At 32.4% G+C, this 18,047-nt stretch overlaps 1 protein-coding gene across 3 annotated transcripts; it reads right to left on the bottom strand.

Moving 5' to 3' along the window:
• Positions 1-1,145: 1,145 nt before the first annotated feature.
• Positions 1,146-17,340, bottom strand: LOC147072382 (cytochrome P450 4C1-like). Of its 3 annotated transcripts, none has more exons than XM_085947706.1 (10): positions 17,125-17,340; positions 16,174-16,283; positions 14,609-14,699; positions 13,397-13,582; positions 11,401-11,792; positions 9,846-9,914; positions 8,068-8,236; positions 6,666-6,845; positions 3,601-3,761; positions 1,146-1,396 (listed from the first exon to the last, which is right to left on the bottom strand). In XM_085947706.1, the coding sequence occupies exons 1-9, from the start codon at positions 17,285-17,287 to the stop codon at positions 3,604-3,606; spliced, it is 1,518 nt and encodes a 505-aa protein (XP_085803832.1). In that variant the 5' UTR covers positions 17,288-17,340; the 3' UTR covers positions 1,146-1,396; positions 3,601-3,603. The 3 variants fall into 3 exon arrangements, with proteins under 3 accessions (XP_085803832.1, XP_085803833.1, XP_085803831.1); XM_085947707.1 differs by lacking the exon at positions 1,146-1,396 and adding an exon at positions 2,292-2,494; XM_085947705.1 differs by lacking the exon at positions 1,146-1,396 and having other exon boundaries at positions 2,541-3,761.
• Positions 17,341-18,047: the final 707 nt, after the last annotated feature.

The following is an 18,047-nucleotide window of genomic DNA, read 5'->3' as shown; positions in this document are numbered from 1 at the left end:
TTAAGGTAATCATGAAGAGACGCTTTACGACCTTTACGTGGCTAGGATAAGTGTTTCTGATGCCGCCAAAGAGTGTGACACTCTGTACCCTTATGGCACAGCCTCAAGGGTTTGGCCTCACCCTGCGGCGTTGCTACAAAAGCGACCTACATGCTGCAGATCTGACATGGCGGGAGGCCAATTTCAGCAATGTTGTTGCGAAAAGCAACTAGGAAAAGACTTCAAGAGTGTATGGAAAAGGATGGATATAAGGAGAAATAGTGATGTTTGATTTGATATAATAATAAATGAACGTTAATTTAGATGGATAATGCTGAGATTTTAACCAAGATTTTCTTTTTTTTTAAATTTAGATAAATATAATTTAAGGTTTTTTACTGCAAACAAACAGTTACATACAATACTACATTTAGAATTATATAGAGAAGAGTAACAAATTATATAGAGAAACGATAATAATAATAATAAAAGAGTAAAACAAAATAAATGACAAAAAGTTTAAAATCAAACAATATAAGTTCCCACATATATATAAACCAACAAAACAATAATTATAGAACCACTAATATACTAGTTCTCCCCAAATATATAAAATACTTCCTTCAGTCCCCTGGATACCTCAAGATTATCTACCTAAAAAAGCATTCTTATTTTGTTTTATCGGTGTAAAATCTAGACAGTATCACATCTTATTGTTTAGCACATCATTAAGAATATACAAAAAAGATTCAAAATTTTAAAACATGAAATTTTAAATTTTAAAAGTTTCTTCAATGTTTATTTTCTTGTTTCCATACACTAGCCGAAATCATCTGGAAAAAATAATATTTACCTACTATTTGCTACACATTATCTTAGGGTAGTTTAATCTTGGTGTATGGTACAGCGGAGTATTCTGAATTACTTATTCTAAATATATTATTTACATAATACTCATAACATAATATATGTAGATTGTTAAGTATAATTAAATAAAATTTACAATAAAAGGCACAATAAAAACATTACATTATTCCAATATTTCTTAACATTCTCCAAATCTACAGCATCTAGGGCTGACCGTACACCGCTTGCTGATATATTAAGTATGACCTAGATTAATTTGCTAATATTCATATCCTTGGTTTTTACTGAATCATTTTTTTAATCTTATGGATACTTTTTATTAATCAATATAATAACTAACGAGTGCACTGCATTCATAGCATCTGTAAACAGCACGCCACTGCTTATTACTGACAGCAACGCCACAGAAGTTTGCGTGCATAAAATATTATACAAACAGAAAATTAATTAGTCCCACGCTGTATGGCAGTAATCTACTATTAGCTCATTCAATTGGGTTTCTCAGTAGAAAAGTAAAAAATCAGTGCAGTGATTCTTCAGCTCCTCACTGCTGTGAAATTAATGAACAATATTTGTTTTATTAAGTCTTGTGTCAATATGATAACTTATAAATCGGTTATGAATATTTTAGAAAGCACCATTGCATAGAAGTAGGTTTGTATAATATGGCAAGGAAATGACAATGCATAATATATACCTAATTAATGGATGAATCTGTTAAATAACAGGAGTGTTAACAATGAATGCACTTTTCCTAACCAGAGAAAGCTAAATGATTATTATATTGTGATTACAAAAATATGTGATAATTGTTTACTGCGTTAATGATTTCATTATATACTTTGAGAATAATTAATACCTACTTTAAATCTCTTAAGGGCCCACATGCCCAACGTAGGTCAAAATGGAGATTTTATGGTATTTTCAAAGCAGCCTGAACATTCCTTGTTGTAGATTATCTATTTATGTAATTTTGAAGCCTAATTATCCTTTATATTTATTTTAAACATTTGATGACTGCATAAAGTATTTTTATTACATAAAATAATATTCTTTTGAACCTCTCGATCTGATGTTTTAGAATATAGTCATATTTCAGTACATCCATGTGCAGTGGTGTTATGATTTTTATATTTATTAATTTTTAAACGCATTTACAGATAGAAAATTATATTTTATAATCTCTGTGATCCCAAATTTTACAAGAATTAGGCATTTTATTATTCAAAAAATAGGCACGATTAACACATTTGAAGATAATTCTAAAGATAGATACTGATTATAAGCAATGTCTTTGACCATTCAAATGTGATAAACATCCTACGAATAATGATTGTTTTATAATAATTATTGACCTAACAATGCGTTTCACGCGCTAAAAAATAGTAAAAATAAATTTAAAAAAAGTGTAAAAATTGATTAATTTAATAAAAAGCATTTTTTTTTGTACTTATTCCACTTTTTTATTTAAAAAAATTGGACCGGCTTCCTCCGTCTCAAAGGGACATTTTCAACTGACTATATACATCAATGACATTAATGTCATTGATATACCTAGACTAATTTAGTGAGGCCCGCAGTGTTTCTCAATATTTTTTGGCATGTGAAAATAATGGGGTCCCGACAAAACCTTGCCGCCCAGACATCGCTAAAACAATTTAGAAATGAGACAATTTTTATTTTTACATACTATTACATGTTAGATACACAAATAAAAAAACATGCGAATAAAGATAAGTATATAGAAATAAAGATAAAGACTAGTATAAAAAAATATAAATTATTTAAAATTGGATTTAAAAGTTTTTATCTATATACTTTATAGTATTAATATATTATACATCGGATTAAACACGTATTATCGGCATTTTTGTTTGTTTTTAGTACTAAGTGTTAAAAAATGATGATTTTAAGTTATTACTCTACTAACAGCTGCAACGGATTAAATCTCAAATTAGACTAATTTTACTGAAGTATATAAATTTCTATCGAAACGCAGTTCGAAAAACCAAAAAAGCACTTGTTTTACATATTTTTTGTATTTTTTGCGGGCGGGTTTGTCTAGGCGATTTGTCCGGGCGGTATTGACGAGCACTGGTACGGGCAGATTTGATTTGGCGGCAATGTGTGGAAGGCAATATCCGGGCGGTTTTGTCGGGGTGCCGAAAATATTATGAATTTATGTAAGTAAGTATAGGTACGAATAATATGGACGCCAAGTGTTATCTTCAATGACACAGTGTGATAATGCAGATGTTAAAGAAAACACTGTGATTTAGGTAGTTGACAATTATTTCTTAAAATGTGTTATATGAATCTAATTAAAAACAATGAAAAAAAGAAGAGAGTGATTTTAACAATGACTTATGATCTTTGTTCGCAGATATTTACAGTGAATCTATACAATCATTAAAAAATATACATAGTTACTTATCTGAATCTCATTGGTCTTTTATAAACTGTTTATTAAAAATTTCAAATGAAATTAAATCCTTATTAAAAACTAAATTTACAAGAAAGCCGTCCGAAGGCAACCATCAAGGTAAACTGATCAGTAAAAAGATCTTTCCATTTGTAAAGTCAAGGTTAAAGTGATCGAATCAAAGGAACCGAACGTTTTTCTCTGCTGCCGCGGGCGTTACGTTTTGATGTAAAAGAAAAAAATCAATTTTGCTTTAGGTACTATATTTATGTAACATAACACGGTTTTAACTGACAAAAAAGTTTTAAAAATTAGAATTGAATAACCCTTACCAATTATCGTGGGATGAATTTCATCATTATTGGATCCTTACATCTCAATACTAAATCAGCAGAAAATATAATATCTTCTGGAGTCGTAATTGGTTCCAATATAAAATTACGTAAAATCGATGCAAGTGCCGATTTTTCCTGCAGCATGGCATATTTTTGACCTACAAAAGCAAATGTTTAAATTATAGTAATATGTACAGTCCATTTCAGCCTTTAATAAACCTTGTTTGTGTATTAGTAATAGGATGTTCAGAAAGACAATATTAAAATGTATTTTATTTAGTAATTAAACATTCATAATATAAAACATAATATGTCCTGCAAGAATGAAATCTATTTTGAAATCCTTATGACGTGGCTTTTTAGAAAAAACTAATTCATATTATTGTCTTAAGAAAGTTAGTAGTAGCCAATCAGCGTGCGTAATTTTTTGCTAAGTGTACGTATTACTGATATCACTAACACATAAACAAGGTTTATTAAAGGCTGGATGACTGTAACCACAGAACAGATAATAAAATGACTGTAACCCACTATACCGGGGTTGGCGAACCTTTTTACGTACGTTAAAAGTTTTATAAAAAAATAGTTTTTAAGAATTCCATTAAAAAAATTTAAAAATTACAATTTAGTTCTTGATATTCTATATTTCACCACATTTCTAGCCGAAGGCATATCTTTTATTCTTTAAATATTTTTTTCCTTGTTTATAAATTGTCGTGGAAGCATTTAAACCACTCTTCTTTCATATTATATTCTCCATCACTGAACGATTTTCCATTTTTAGAGATTATATTTTAGGCAAAATAACAAATAGTTATTATATTTGAATGACTGCCAATAATTAGTTTCATAAGGTTTGTTGATTGAATATTTTAATTTTTTAATTGCCCGATCCTAAGGACCGACCTATGCAATTGTATACTTACATTAAACATAATGATTATTCTTGAAAATGATTTGCCTGATGTTTTTTTATACATTGCGATTTGTTATTTATGTATGAATTCGTCGATTCATAATATTAAATACCGAAAAAAATATGCATGGCTATGTCATCATTATTTTTAATATTATATTACTTATATTAGTACCTACTTAGTTGTATTATTTTTTTGTAAAACTTTATTAGGTACTTATATTTTTTTTAAATAGGTAATATATAATAATTTTCTTTTCTCTTCAAAATGAAACAATCATGTGAAATGCAAAATCATCTCGGGTGCCATAGGTTCGCCATCACTGCACTATGCCATACCATATTGACCTGAATCAAACAAATTTAAGATAATCATCGTTGATTCTGGAATATTATGTTATGTGCATATTTTAACATTTTGAATTATATAAATACCTACGCATTACATTGATTATGAGATCATCCTTCAGTAATAGGCAACATACGTAGGCACACAGGTATATTTTAATATATTTTTCAGTTCTTATTTTTTTTTGTATCTAACTGAATAAAACATATTTTTATTCGTTCATTATGAGGTTACGCTCTAGGATATGATACAATGTGATAATTTTGATGGAGGGAGAAGGGGGGGGGGGGGGGTCAGAGAAAATATGACGTCACGAAGTTAACAAAAAATATAAGAGGATCTGAAAATAATATTTAAACAATGTTAAGCAACAGACAGTCATACGGTTTTTTATTACTAAATTATATCAAAATTCTGAAAATATGCGCATTTCTCACGCATTGATTAAAATATTACCCAACGCATAATGAAATGTATGCAACTAATTTCAAAGGGGCATATTGGGCCAACCACTCAAACAAATACCTACGTACGTACCTACTTGTGCACAAAAAAATAAACCACTAATGATATGTGTCATTAATGTCATCATTCATCACGCCAGCGCTTGAAATGGAAAATTTTACAAACCGGAGCGCTCAATAGTTTTACGAAAATATTAACCTATTTTAGCTCAGACGGTCAAATGATTTTTTCACGAGCGGAGCGATAATTTTTGGGGATTATGAACTGGAACGGCGCTGCGGTGCGTTCCGGTGGCATTACTGACATCATCATTAATAATTATTTTTAGCTACAGAATGCGACTCTAGAGATTGATATTTTACTAGTTACGTTATATTTTCATTTTATTTTTTATCGTGGGGCCTCAAAATCAGTCAGTGCTTCGGGCCTCCAAGTCGCCAAGCCCGCCACTGCACCGTATAACAGAATATGGCACCGTCTATATTTACTTAATTCCGTGTTCCCTGATATTTACCAATAGCACATAAATGTGCCTAAAGACGCCGAAAGGCAAATTTCGGGTCGCTAAAACGATTCAAATGTACGACAATGGATTTTAATTCAATTAATTTGATCAAGTCACTAGTCCCAGTCGATAGTGGGTAGGTACTACCCTAGATACTACCCTAGATAAAATGCCGCCTCTAGGCAGGGCCAAAATTCCGCCCCATTTTTTATACTTACAGTATTTTTATCATCCTTTCGTGAGTCCAATATCTAAGAAATTGTATGGATACATTATTAACAAAATATCAGACTGTAATTATTCGCAAATCTGCACGTGTCGTTTCTAGTCACCAAGGATGTCGCAGGGCAACGGAAGTAAACTAGATATCGCGAACCCGACAAAACCAGTGAGCTGAATTTTTTAATGGAAACGTGTTTTCGTTATTACTAAATTTATGTAGCTATTTCTATGTATCCCAAATGATCAGGGCTCGAAATGGACCGGAGCGCCGTTCCGGTTCGTAACATCCCCAAAATTATCGCTCCGTCTCGTGGATATATTAATTTGACCGTCTCAGCTAGATTTTCCATATAATGTAAAAATCTAACACACTTATTTTTATAAAATACACATGCAATTATATAACTATGTTAATATTTTCGTAAAATTATTGAACGCTCCGGTTCGTAAAATATTCCATTTCGAGCGCTGCAAATGATTCTCCTCGATTTGCCGCCCTTCGAGTAACTGCCGCCCCCAAGCGACGCTCAATCTGCCTACCCCCACAGGACGTCACTGACACAAGGACACAGTATAAAAGAGGAATATGTGTTGAAATTTCTTACCTATGCAGTTTCTTGGGCCAGCACTAAATGGAATGTACGCAAACGGGTGCCGCTTTGAACAATTTTCCAGTAAAAATCTGTCGGGATCGAACACATCGGGAGCTGGGTAAATGCTTGCGCTTCTATGCAAGTCAAAGATGTGTATGTGGTAAAAGGTGTTTGCAGGGACCAGGTAGTCCTCTGAAAAAAATACAATAATAATTAAATCAGTGATCTCAAAATAAATTATCTACGTACATACCAATCTCAATAATGTACTATTTTATCAATCTGTCAGTTCAAAAAAGAACCATGTGTATTTAGGTAATATTTTGTTAGGTACATGAGACGTGAAAATAGCTCGCTCGACCAAGCGTGAACGATAATCAAAAATAAAAGTTTTTTTATTAAAATAAAAATCTTTAAACATTATTATGGTATACATTAGGTAAAACTTTATTCTATATTGCAGGCCGCCTTTTAACGGCCCACATGTTCAGCGTAGGTCAAAATGGAGATTTTATGCTATTTTCAAAGCATGATTCTGGACAGTCCTTAAACGTTGTAGATAATCTATTCATATAATTTTGAAGCCTTGTTATCTTTTATATTTATTTTAAACATTTGATGACTGCATAAAGTATTTTTATTACATAAAATAGTATTCTTTTAAACCTCTCGCTCTAATGTTTTAGAATATAGTCATATTTCAGTACATCCATGTGCAGTGGTGTTAATATTTTTTAGATTTATTAATTTTTAAATGCATTTACAAAACCATTAGTAAAATTAATGTTAACATTATATAATGACATATTTACGATAAAAAAATATATTTTATAATCTTTGTGATCCCAAATTTGACAAGAATTAGGCATTTTATTATTCAAAAAATAGGCAAGATTTACACATTTGAACATAATTCTAAAGATACTGATTATAAGCTATGTTTTTGACCATTCAAATGTGATAAACATTATTATAATAATTATTGACCTAAGAATAAGGTATGGAAATACGCCATTTCTATTGGCATTTCCCAGCTACAACATACGGCCGTAGCCATAAATTTACAAACAATAAATGAAGTAGGGAGTAAGATCATGTTAACGCGCGTGTTTGAACATATACCTTACCGAAAATTATTTTTTTTAAATATATTATTATAGAATTATAGGAGAATAAGGGTTCAAAATTATATAAATAGATTATCTACAACGTTTAAGGAATGTCCAGGATCATGCTTTGACAATAGCATAAAACTCCATTTTAACCTACGCGGCGCACGTCCCGCCTTAAATGACAAATTTATCGAGTCCGTTTTCTAAAGAAGAATTCCTTTAACATCTTTGCAATTAAAACAATTCTTAAAAATTTTGTTTGCATTTATTATTTATAATTAGATTGAATCTTATTAACATACTTAGCTGCACTTCTTCTTGTATTTCTCGAGAAATAAACGGAACACTTGGGTATAGACGTAGCGCTTCTTTGATGCACCTTTCCAGGTACTTCATCTTGTGCAGATCCTCGATGGTTATTGGGGCAGTTGAGTCGCCGACGATTTCACTTATTTCTGCCGCTGCAAGTTCCTGATAAAGTATTTACACTTTACTCGATCGCCCCATTGTGTTTTGCGCAGGAGTGCAGTTTCGTTGACCAAGTAAAATTAATAAATTTTTAGAATTACTGGTTAACAAAAGTCTCAGCTTTAGGTTAGACGATTAAGCGCGAACCAAATTGAGGTGCATGTCGCGGATTATCACGTGACGTCACAGTGAGCTGCCGCTACGGGAAAAAAAGTGTGTAACGTCGTTTTTCTTGGTGTTTAAAACGTTATCAGACTGATGCTCCCATCCCGTAGCACATTTTGAACCTTTAAACTAATATTGTCAGTTGTTGGCAAAATCTGCCGGAATCACCAGAACAATAATGAGGTCACATCACGTTGAACTGCACTGCATGACTCAATGAACATTTTTATCATCTTCTACATGCCTACACTTTTCGACTGTCATGTCAAAATCACGTTTTTTTGTTTTTAGCGGTTGACACTATGTATTTTCTATAAGAATGTTGTTTATTATCTATGGTCTGCAGGTTGGGTTCTGTTCAAAATATTATCTATGGATGTCATGTCGCAAGTAATTTTAACTTAACGTATGCACACGTGGAAACTGTTAAAATAAATTGAAATTAGCATAAATAATTAATAATAATTCAAATTACTAATACATACATTATAGTTGGCACTATTCATCAGTGTCATTCTTCAGTGAATTTACAGAGATAGTGATGGTTCAAAATCTGCAAAATGACGAAACCATACACTAAATTTGTCGCCGCGACAGCGTGACAGTAGGCGACATGCACCTCATTTTGTTTCGCGCTTTAGAGTCTACTAAGGGATCTCCAAACTACGCCCCCAAGCTAAATGCGGCAGTGGACCGGAGTTACTTTGCGTTCCGCCCGCATCCTTCATATTTTGTTTTAAACTTTATTCAGTTTTAACCTTTTGTCTTCTATGATGTTTTTCAAAACCCGAGAAAACGTGTAATCAAGACAAGTAAAGTCGAAAATAGCGACAGTAATAATAATTATACTAGCTTTGCAAAATCACTGCGCATTATGAAAAATCGCTTATGCGCATATTCAATGTTAAATGTTTCCACTATAATGGCTAGAATGGGTCTAGGACAATTCGGCGCAAATTCGAAAATAAAATAAAGAGAGGTTCGTGAATTATATATAGGTACTACTTTTAAAATATATATTTAATACTTATTATATTATTAGTTTATTATTTAATACTTGGTGAGAATTTGAATATGCACACGTAAATAATGATTTAATTGTGCATATGTTTAAGTTCCAACAATGGGAGAGTTATTTTATTTTTTATATGAAGCGTCAGGCATAATAATTCTCAATCCGTAATAAAAAACATTATGTTAAGAGCAAAATGAATTTAAACTACTAATTAGTAGATAGAAACGTACTGTACTTCCTCATCTAATTTCTGTATCAAATCGTGCGAACGTCTGTTTATTTCATTCGACAGTGCGGCGCCCACTTGTCCTGGCGTCCAGTTGTCCCAGTTCATGTCAGTGTTCATGTTCAGTTAATGTCATCGATTATATTATCCAATGAGCGAAATTAAATATTCTTAGTTCTATAAGTGACAAAAATAATGATTCTTACTTGTGCGTCTCTGTTATTTGCCAACAGCAAGAGAGCAAAGGATAATGCCGCAGCAGTTGTATCGTGGCCCTGAAACATGTAATAAAAAAAACGCTTAATTTATAATTGATAGCCCATAATTTTAATAACATTAATTATTACACACATAATCTTTGGTCAATTTATTTTATACGCATGCAAAACCGGTAGTTTTATTATAAAAAACAAACCAATAGAGAACCCGTAGTGAAAAATTTATAAAACTGACCATCAAATTATAGCTAGGTATCTTTGATTCAATAGTGTCGATTGACCAAAACAAAAGAGCTCACAAAATTTAATAAAATTTCATAAGGGTCGTCCTTCTATTGGGATACTTATACGTTTAATAACTATGCACGTTTTCACTTTTCACTGCACTGATTCACCTCTTTGCCTGATTACCTCGTATAAAATTAGATCAAATGATATTCACATATTGTATTATATAATAAATGTAGACTCAGTACAAATTTATAAGACGGTTTTGTGTAACTTTTTGTTCTCAAAAATAATAGTTTAAACTAAAAGATTATATACAATAAAATTTAATTAAAATAACTGACAATACTGACTATTTATATCGGCCAATGGGTAGCCATATAAAGCAAATTCTATCGGATAACAAATATTATATTGGTGTTATTGACCGTCTTAAATATTAAATTCACCTCTACTTAGTAATAAATAAATAAAATATAAAATTATAGTATTTTAAATTTTTCGCGGAATTTAACTCATAGTATTGTACTATAATTATAGTACGGTTGGCGTCACCGCAGCAGGGTAAAACCAATTGACACAATAGGACGTTGGTAGGAGGGCGGCTCTAGAGCAGTGGTTCTCACGTAAAATTTAACTGTGGCCGCACAATTGACATTGACAGTTCTATGGAAACGTCTGGTGGCTGCACCAAATTTCATTTTTGTTGTGATTGAAAAAATTAAAGCTAAATTGTATTTACTTAATAAAAATTGGATCAATTTATTTCTAAACAAGTCCATTTAATAAAAGACATTTGAACATGTTAGTACAAATCTATTTATTTAAAAATATTGCAAATGGAAATTCCTCAATACTCCCTTTTTCCAATGCGAGCCGCATGGCTGCTTCTAAGTTTACATCTGTTAGTAACTGGCTTCGATATTTGAGTTTCATGAAGTGCATTACACTGAATGATCTTTCACAGTATACGGTAGTAGGAAAAATCGACAATATTAATAAAAGCAATTTTGCCAATTCTTTGAATTGGCTTTATTCTCAGAACGGACTATTTCACACATGATCTCATTACAAAAACACATTATGGATCATTTGAGTATGGAAAGAAATTTAAGACCAGTCACGTGTAGTCAACCAATTTCATAATTTTATAAATAAATTTTTGAAATATTATTCAGTAAAGCGCTGGTGGCCGCACATGAGAACCACTGCTCTAGAGATGCCGAAAAAGGTGTGACGTCATTTATGGACGAATCCATACCCGCTTCAAAACTACCAATTTTAACATCACAAATATTTACTTTTTCAAAATTACCACAAACATAAATGTATCCACTTCTTCACAGACGCCCAGTTTATCGATACTTCCTTTGGATTCAGCCAACAGTAGCAAATCCAACATGGCCAGTCGTCTTTTGGTTCCCTTCACGTCATTGTTGGTACAGTAGTTTCCACTGTCCATTCCTTCCAACTCGGCAAACGATACAGTTTCCCGACGGTCTTGGATCACGTCTGTTGTAAATTTGTGAAGCTTGGATACTGTTTTGACTTGTTGTCTTCCCATGGAAGTCAATCCGAAAGCGAAGTCAGGAAAAAGCCATAATCTTACCAACCGATATGCTCCGGACTTTCCGAATTCATAAACGGCTTTTTTGTAATCCTCAATTGTGTTTGATTTGGAGTCCATACTCTTGCCCATTGCCGTCTCTTAAAATAATCAAATTTTTCATATTAGTAAATAAATAGTCATGCAGCTTGACAACGAAATTGATATGAATGCGGACTGAAGCACCAAAAATTTTCCTAATACTGTTGAACCGGCAGTACAGATCGAGCTTCCAACTGCGAGCCCCGCTCCCCTCCTTCGCCCACTCGAGCATATTGATTGAAAACGGTACTGCATAAAATCGTAAATATGGTTACTTTCTGTTATCAGTGTATGATAATTAATTATTGGATGTATCAGTACGCGGGTGAGCTTAATACATGCTTAAATAATAATTAATAATTTATGTATATTATAATATTACATTTTCTCAAATTGCTTGGGGGTGCTGCAGTTCCGCAATGCATATGGACGAGCCGCCACTGGTTACAACTAAAGAAGTAGACAAACACGACAAACAGACAGATACTCCAATTCTATTATTAGTATCGACTTCAGTCAGGAAGATTTCTTCATTTTTTTCAATATTTAGCTGTCGTTGTCGTTATCATGTCGGGGTCACCACTTTGGCGGTAGATGAGGTGGAGTAGATAGAAGGTTGTTGTTGCGTGGATGTTTGGATGAGAGTTTATTGATCGTTACAAGAATACACTGAATACAACAATAATGATGATAACGTGAGATTGTAATCGCAGGTAATGATGTACTGGTGAGATCGATGTGATCACGAGATTGATTATAATAATGAACTAAGAGACTTGATTCGAGTGGAACGACGCTTGACAATGTCGAGTGAAGGACTCAACTCATCTAGTCCGTCACGAGACGCACTATTATTGTCACGAGTTGTATTCGTGTATTCTTATAACGACCAATAAACTTTCCATCTATCTCATGGCCCCCACAAGGGGCACACGTCATCACAAATTCGCTCTAATGATAAAAAAGTCTATTGTACTTTAAGAATATTACCATTTTAAAATATGTGTTTGTGTGATGCAAATTTTGAAAATTGTGTGTCGATATTCGAAAACTTCATAACACAAATGAATTTATTGACAAATACAAAAAATCGTTAAAGATTCGCTGAATGCCCTTAATTTTACCTGGAATACCATTTGGGAAACGTTTCTGTAGAGCGTCTGTTTTTAACATTAGAGATAGGTAGGGGCGCCCGACAATGATCCTGGCCTAGAGGCCCGCTTCAGGATGTGGGGGTCATGTTCTATCTCCTCCACCTCATCTACCGTCAAAAATATAATTGTAGAACTTTTCTCAATTCATTCTGGCCTTCGATCTTACCGGTCGGCCATTGTAACATTATACAAGGCAAAATTTCCTAAATTTCAAAAAAAAAACGGCGTGTTAAGTGCCGAGCCTCTATTCTGAATGGAACTACATAGTATCCAGAATAAGCACTCGATGTTAAAATTGTATGACACAATATACTCGGATCTCTTGATCGCATTGACACGAGAGTGCTGACAGTTTGGAGAGACCACAAAGTCAGTGGACGAAGAGGAAGGTTCATTTGACTATTGAAGAATTCCAAATAATCGTTGAGGTTACAACCCTAAACAGTGAAGTCAAAGAACCATGAAAAGATACCGTAATTGTATTATATTATAATAATTTGAATTCTTACCACTGATTGTATTGAGAGTATATTGAGTGACAAGCGGTACAACGTTAGCCTGGTTTCTATCGATTTCATTTCTTATTTTCTGCACCACCCGCTCACTTTGTTCACTGAAGGTTTTACAAAATCCTTTGAGGATATTGAAATGAAAAGCAGGAGTCAAAATCTTTCGCCTTTTTTGCCATTTTTCACCTGCAAAATGATATCCAAAAATTATATCAATATATTCTTCAATGCAAAAATTATGGTGGAAAAGTCCACCAAAGTGGCAATACGTTGGTATAACTGTGCCTAAATTTTTCGTTGTCTGTACGAAAACTGTACAGTAAACATAACTATTAAAAAAATATATGAATTAGTCAAAAATCTTTTCTATGCATTGGAGGGAACCTATGGTACGAGTTTGAAAATAGAAAATACCTATAATAATAAAAATGACAGATCTCATTGTATAAAAAATAGCAGGCACGTTTAATGTAAATATATAATTGCATATGTCGTAAGGCTTTATGCGTCACATATAATATTATCGCATTGACCTCATCAGGCGGCGGGGGATGCCGCGCCGCAAACCTCTAATTTTAACCGATTTACAATGCTTGAGACCACTGCAGCGGGAGAATGCCTCATCTGATCTGAGCAATTCTGGTGTCGATTTGTACGTAGGTGAAGCAGCAAACTAATAAATATGTTAAAAATTTCATTTATACCCACAAAAGATGACAAATAAGAAACACAAACTGTAGTAATTCTGGCAGACAGTTTCAAATTTGGTACTTAACTAAAAAAAATGATACAAGTTATATGTGTATGTGTGTATTTTCTGTAAGTGATATCTAGAACATCATCATTTTTTTGATAAGACTTTTAATGTTTTTTCCTCCATGGAAAACTGCTCGGCACGTCAGACAGTCAAAAAACAATATTTGTGAAATTTTGGCACGCGTACGTAAAAAGGTTCACCAACCCTGAATTAGATGTTAATAATAAATATGACCATAAAATAGTGTGTAATAAGATGGGATCCTTTAACGAATTCAAATTTTGTAATGTTTTTTTCTAATTGTACGTTTATTTTTGACTTTAAATAAAAAAAAGCTTGTATTTTTATTTATTAAAAAGTCTCCCATGGTCTCATCCCAGTATCTATTATTGTCAATACCAATGTTAGTAGGTAAAGTGAATTATTTTATTTAAAAATGGTGAAAAAATAATAACCTGAACTAGTTAGGAGTCCTTCATGTAACCAGGGATGAAGGAAATTATACAGTATACCTTTTTTAATGTACTTAGGACTTGACAGCAAAATCTATAAAATAAAATTGATTTTAATTCAACATTATAATTTATTTACATAATATTATAATTTATTGAATTGGCCACAGCTTAAATTATATGAGATATGTTCTGTCTGAAAAGTATCCGACCTTTCCGAGGTCTGAAACCTTAATCCTCTTCGAAATAGTCTGCTTGGGAGTGCACTTCTTCTAGCGGTTCCGTCATCAACTCAACAGTTTTCCGGACACTCCGCAAGGCTTATTCCCACCTAACCCACAAGTTCTTGGATGGTGATACTAGAGGTTGATCGAGAATTCTCGAGAAACAATAAGAGAAGGCCAATCTCAAATCTTGAATTATCAAGAATTCTCATTTCTTCAAAAAAAATTACTAGGCTAACCCATTGAAGACAGATTTAAAAGAAGAAAAAAAGAGGACCAACAGCCAGAATAAATTTTGTAGTAAATTTGACAAAAATTTACTAAAACTGGTACAACTGGTACAACATTTTTTAAAAACTTAAATGTATGCTTATCTCTTTGTATGTAGGTAAATTATGAGGATTATAGATTATAGGAAAATAAAAGATTTTACTGAGAATTCTCTTTTCTTTTTTTCTTTTTTCCTTGAATTTCTTTCGAATTTGGACAACCAGCATTCAGAGAATCGGTAGGCAAAGCATGTTCCATATTTAATAATTTTAGCTGTCAGGGTTTAAGTAACCATCATCTGAGGGGCCCAAGGGGGGAGTCCCCCCCCCACACTACGAGGCGCGAAGCGCCGAGTTTTTGATATAATGCCGGTAACGATATTGACATTTTGTGAATGGTAATATAGTAAAAAAGATTTAAAATGACATATTTTGTGCATGCAATGAATCAGAAATTTTGATAAAATTGTTTGATTAGAGATATTACGTCAAACGTATCATTGAAGTATCTAGCGAGAGTTATTTATATACTAACCTGTATTAGTATTTTCCCATTCAACGAAACTCATTATAATGGTATTGAAACAAAGCTTTTCATTAGTTCTACTTTATCTGAGTTATTTATGTTGACAGCTGTTTCAGGTTATAAACCCATTTTTAGTTGTCAACACAAACAACTCAAACAAAGAGAATTTATAAAAAAAATGTTTCAAAACCATTGTAATGGATTTCTATCACGTGAACAGTAAATGCCAATTAATAACGAAAGTTATATAACAACGTAGGTACATTAAATTTGATGTAGGTACCAAAATAAAGCTTTATTCTTAATTTAAAACTTTAAAGTTTGCAATAATAAGTATTAAACATATTTTATATGTTTATGAAATGTTGATTTCTAAAATTAAAGTAGATATTATGATATAATTAGACATAACATATAAGCCTATACCTACATATATCGCACAAATTCTACAGATTGCTCAAAACTACCCCCAAATTATCATTTTTGACCTTTCCATGGAATGTGGGCTAAGCAAATGACAAAAAATTTCATAGGTATATGTATTCATACCTCGATATCTTCTGGGTTGGATACATTCACCATACGTATATTTCCACCAGTCTGTGCGGAAATATTCTTGAATTTATTGCTGTAGTTTCTAGCTTGATAAAAAAGTGGAACTGAAAATATAAAATAAACGAATTAATTCACTATCCATTTTCCTGAAACTTCTAGGGCACCCTGAACAAAAGCGTTGACGCTATAGTTAAAGTAAAGTTTGTTTTCTGTACCTATGTGACTATAATAACTCAAAAGTCAAACAGCAATCCACGCTAACCAATCATTGCAATTTTATTCCAGAAATAAATGCCTGAAATAAAAACACCTGTATCGCGATCCGGAAGGACCAGGTGAAGTGGAGGCAGCCAGGAAAGTGCTTCAATCAGTAATGGATCTAGGAATGGCTGAGATAATGATGACGATACCATTGATACGAGCATAATTGTAATGCTACTGGTGAAAACTGTAATATTAAATTATTAATATGTGTAAATTTAATAATAAATAATTACAACATAAAAATAACTTTTTTTATACTTACAACGTATTTAAATTTTCTGTTGAATCATATGAACTTGACTTGACTAGCTTAAACGATCAAAAAAAATTGTACTTGATAGAAATAATACTGAAATGTCAATTTGATATTTCATATTGATTTCCCTAGTAACTTATTAATAATTTAGTTGTTAGGACCCCAGTCCCCTAGCAACCAACAATAGTGGATTGGATTACGGATTTCTTCCAAAATAACTTTTCATACAAAACAGAATTAACTGAAAATGAATTCAATTCTACTTAAAGATGGTTAAAAGTATTAAAAGAATGCATTGACATCGTGTTCTGATATGGTCGGGAAGTTAGTTAAAAATCGATTGCAAAATATTTACTGGATAAAACAACCACCGGACAAATAAGAACACGACCTAATAAAAACGTTGTAATAAAAATGTATCATACCTGGGCCATGGAAAAAATCTAATATATTCCCAATGACTGGCAAAGGCTTTGGGCCTGGAATTTTATTAAACAGAATCCCATCTCTGGTATGGTGGATTGAATAATTAAACAAGTACAGTATTACTATGAATATTAAAACTATCACTAAAATAACTGTCCACATTGTTGTAAATAAAAATCGATACGTGCGATTCGGGTGGATCGCCCGAATATACTGAGTGGATACTGCAACACTACTATACAAAAAACATATATATTATAAACAGTATGTAATTATTACTAATAAAATATATTGATATATCAAATTTTTACCATGCCTCAAAACAGGTAATATATCTGGGGCTGAGAAGCGGATAGCGGTAAGTCCAATGTCAAATTCCGAAAATGATTTTTGGTGCCAAGTTTTAAATGAGACTAATATCTACAAGAAGCAGATTGCAATACTTACGTCCAAAAATGTTGTACTTTTAAAGATAAATCATAATTTTGTGCAGTAAGTCCTCTACCCTGTAGAAGCAGAATGCAGCAGAGTGACGTATCGCATTATGCTTTTAAAATGTGACGATCATATCGATAGTCCAGTCAAATTAGACCGAAAAATACGTTATGGTTGCAAAAGGTCGGGTAGAAGATTTTTTTTTTTAATTTGTATATATGGTTATGAGTGACAAGAAAACGAGTTTTGCCAATTCGGATGACTTCGGCACAACTTTTGGCGGGCAAAAAACCGCAAAATTTTGGGTGTTTTTTTTGGTTTTTCGCTTATATCTCAAAAACGGTTGGTCGTAGAAAAATATTGTTTTACATAAAATTAAAGCTTATTAAATTTCCTAAAAATATGTATATAACAAGTTTTTTTCTATCTTTAACCGTTTATGAGATATTTGCTGTTGAAAACACGCGTTTTATCAAAATTTTGGGTG

The sequence above is a fragment of the Rhyacophila brunnea genome, unplaced genomic scaffold (genome assembly GCF_057557595.1).
Source record: "Rhyacophila brunnea isolate RB1 unplaced genomic scaffold, BYU_Rbru_1.0 scaffold_2, whole genome shotgun sequence".
Taxonomy (NCBI): Eukaryota; Metazoa; Arthropoda; class Insecta; order Trichoptera; family Rhyacophilidae; genus Rhyacophila; species Rhyacophila brunnea.
This window is presented reverse-complemented; position numbering and strand designations above follow the sequence as displayed.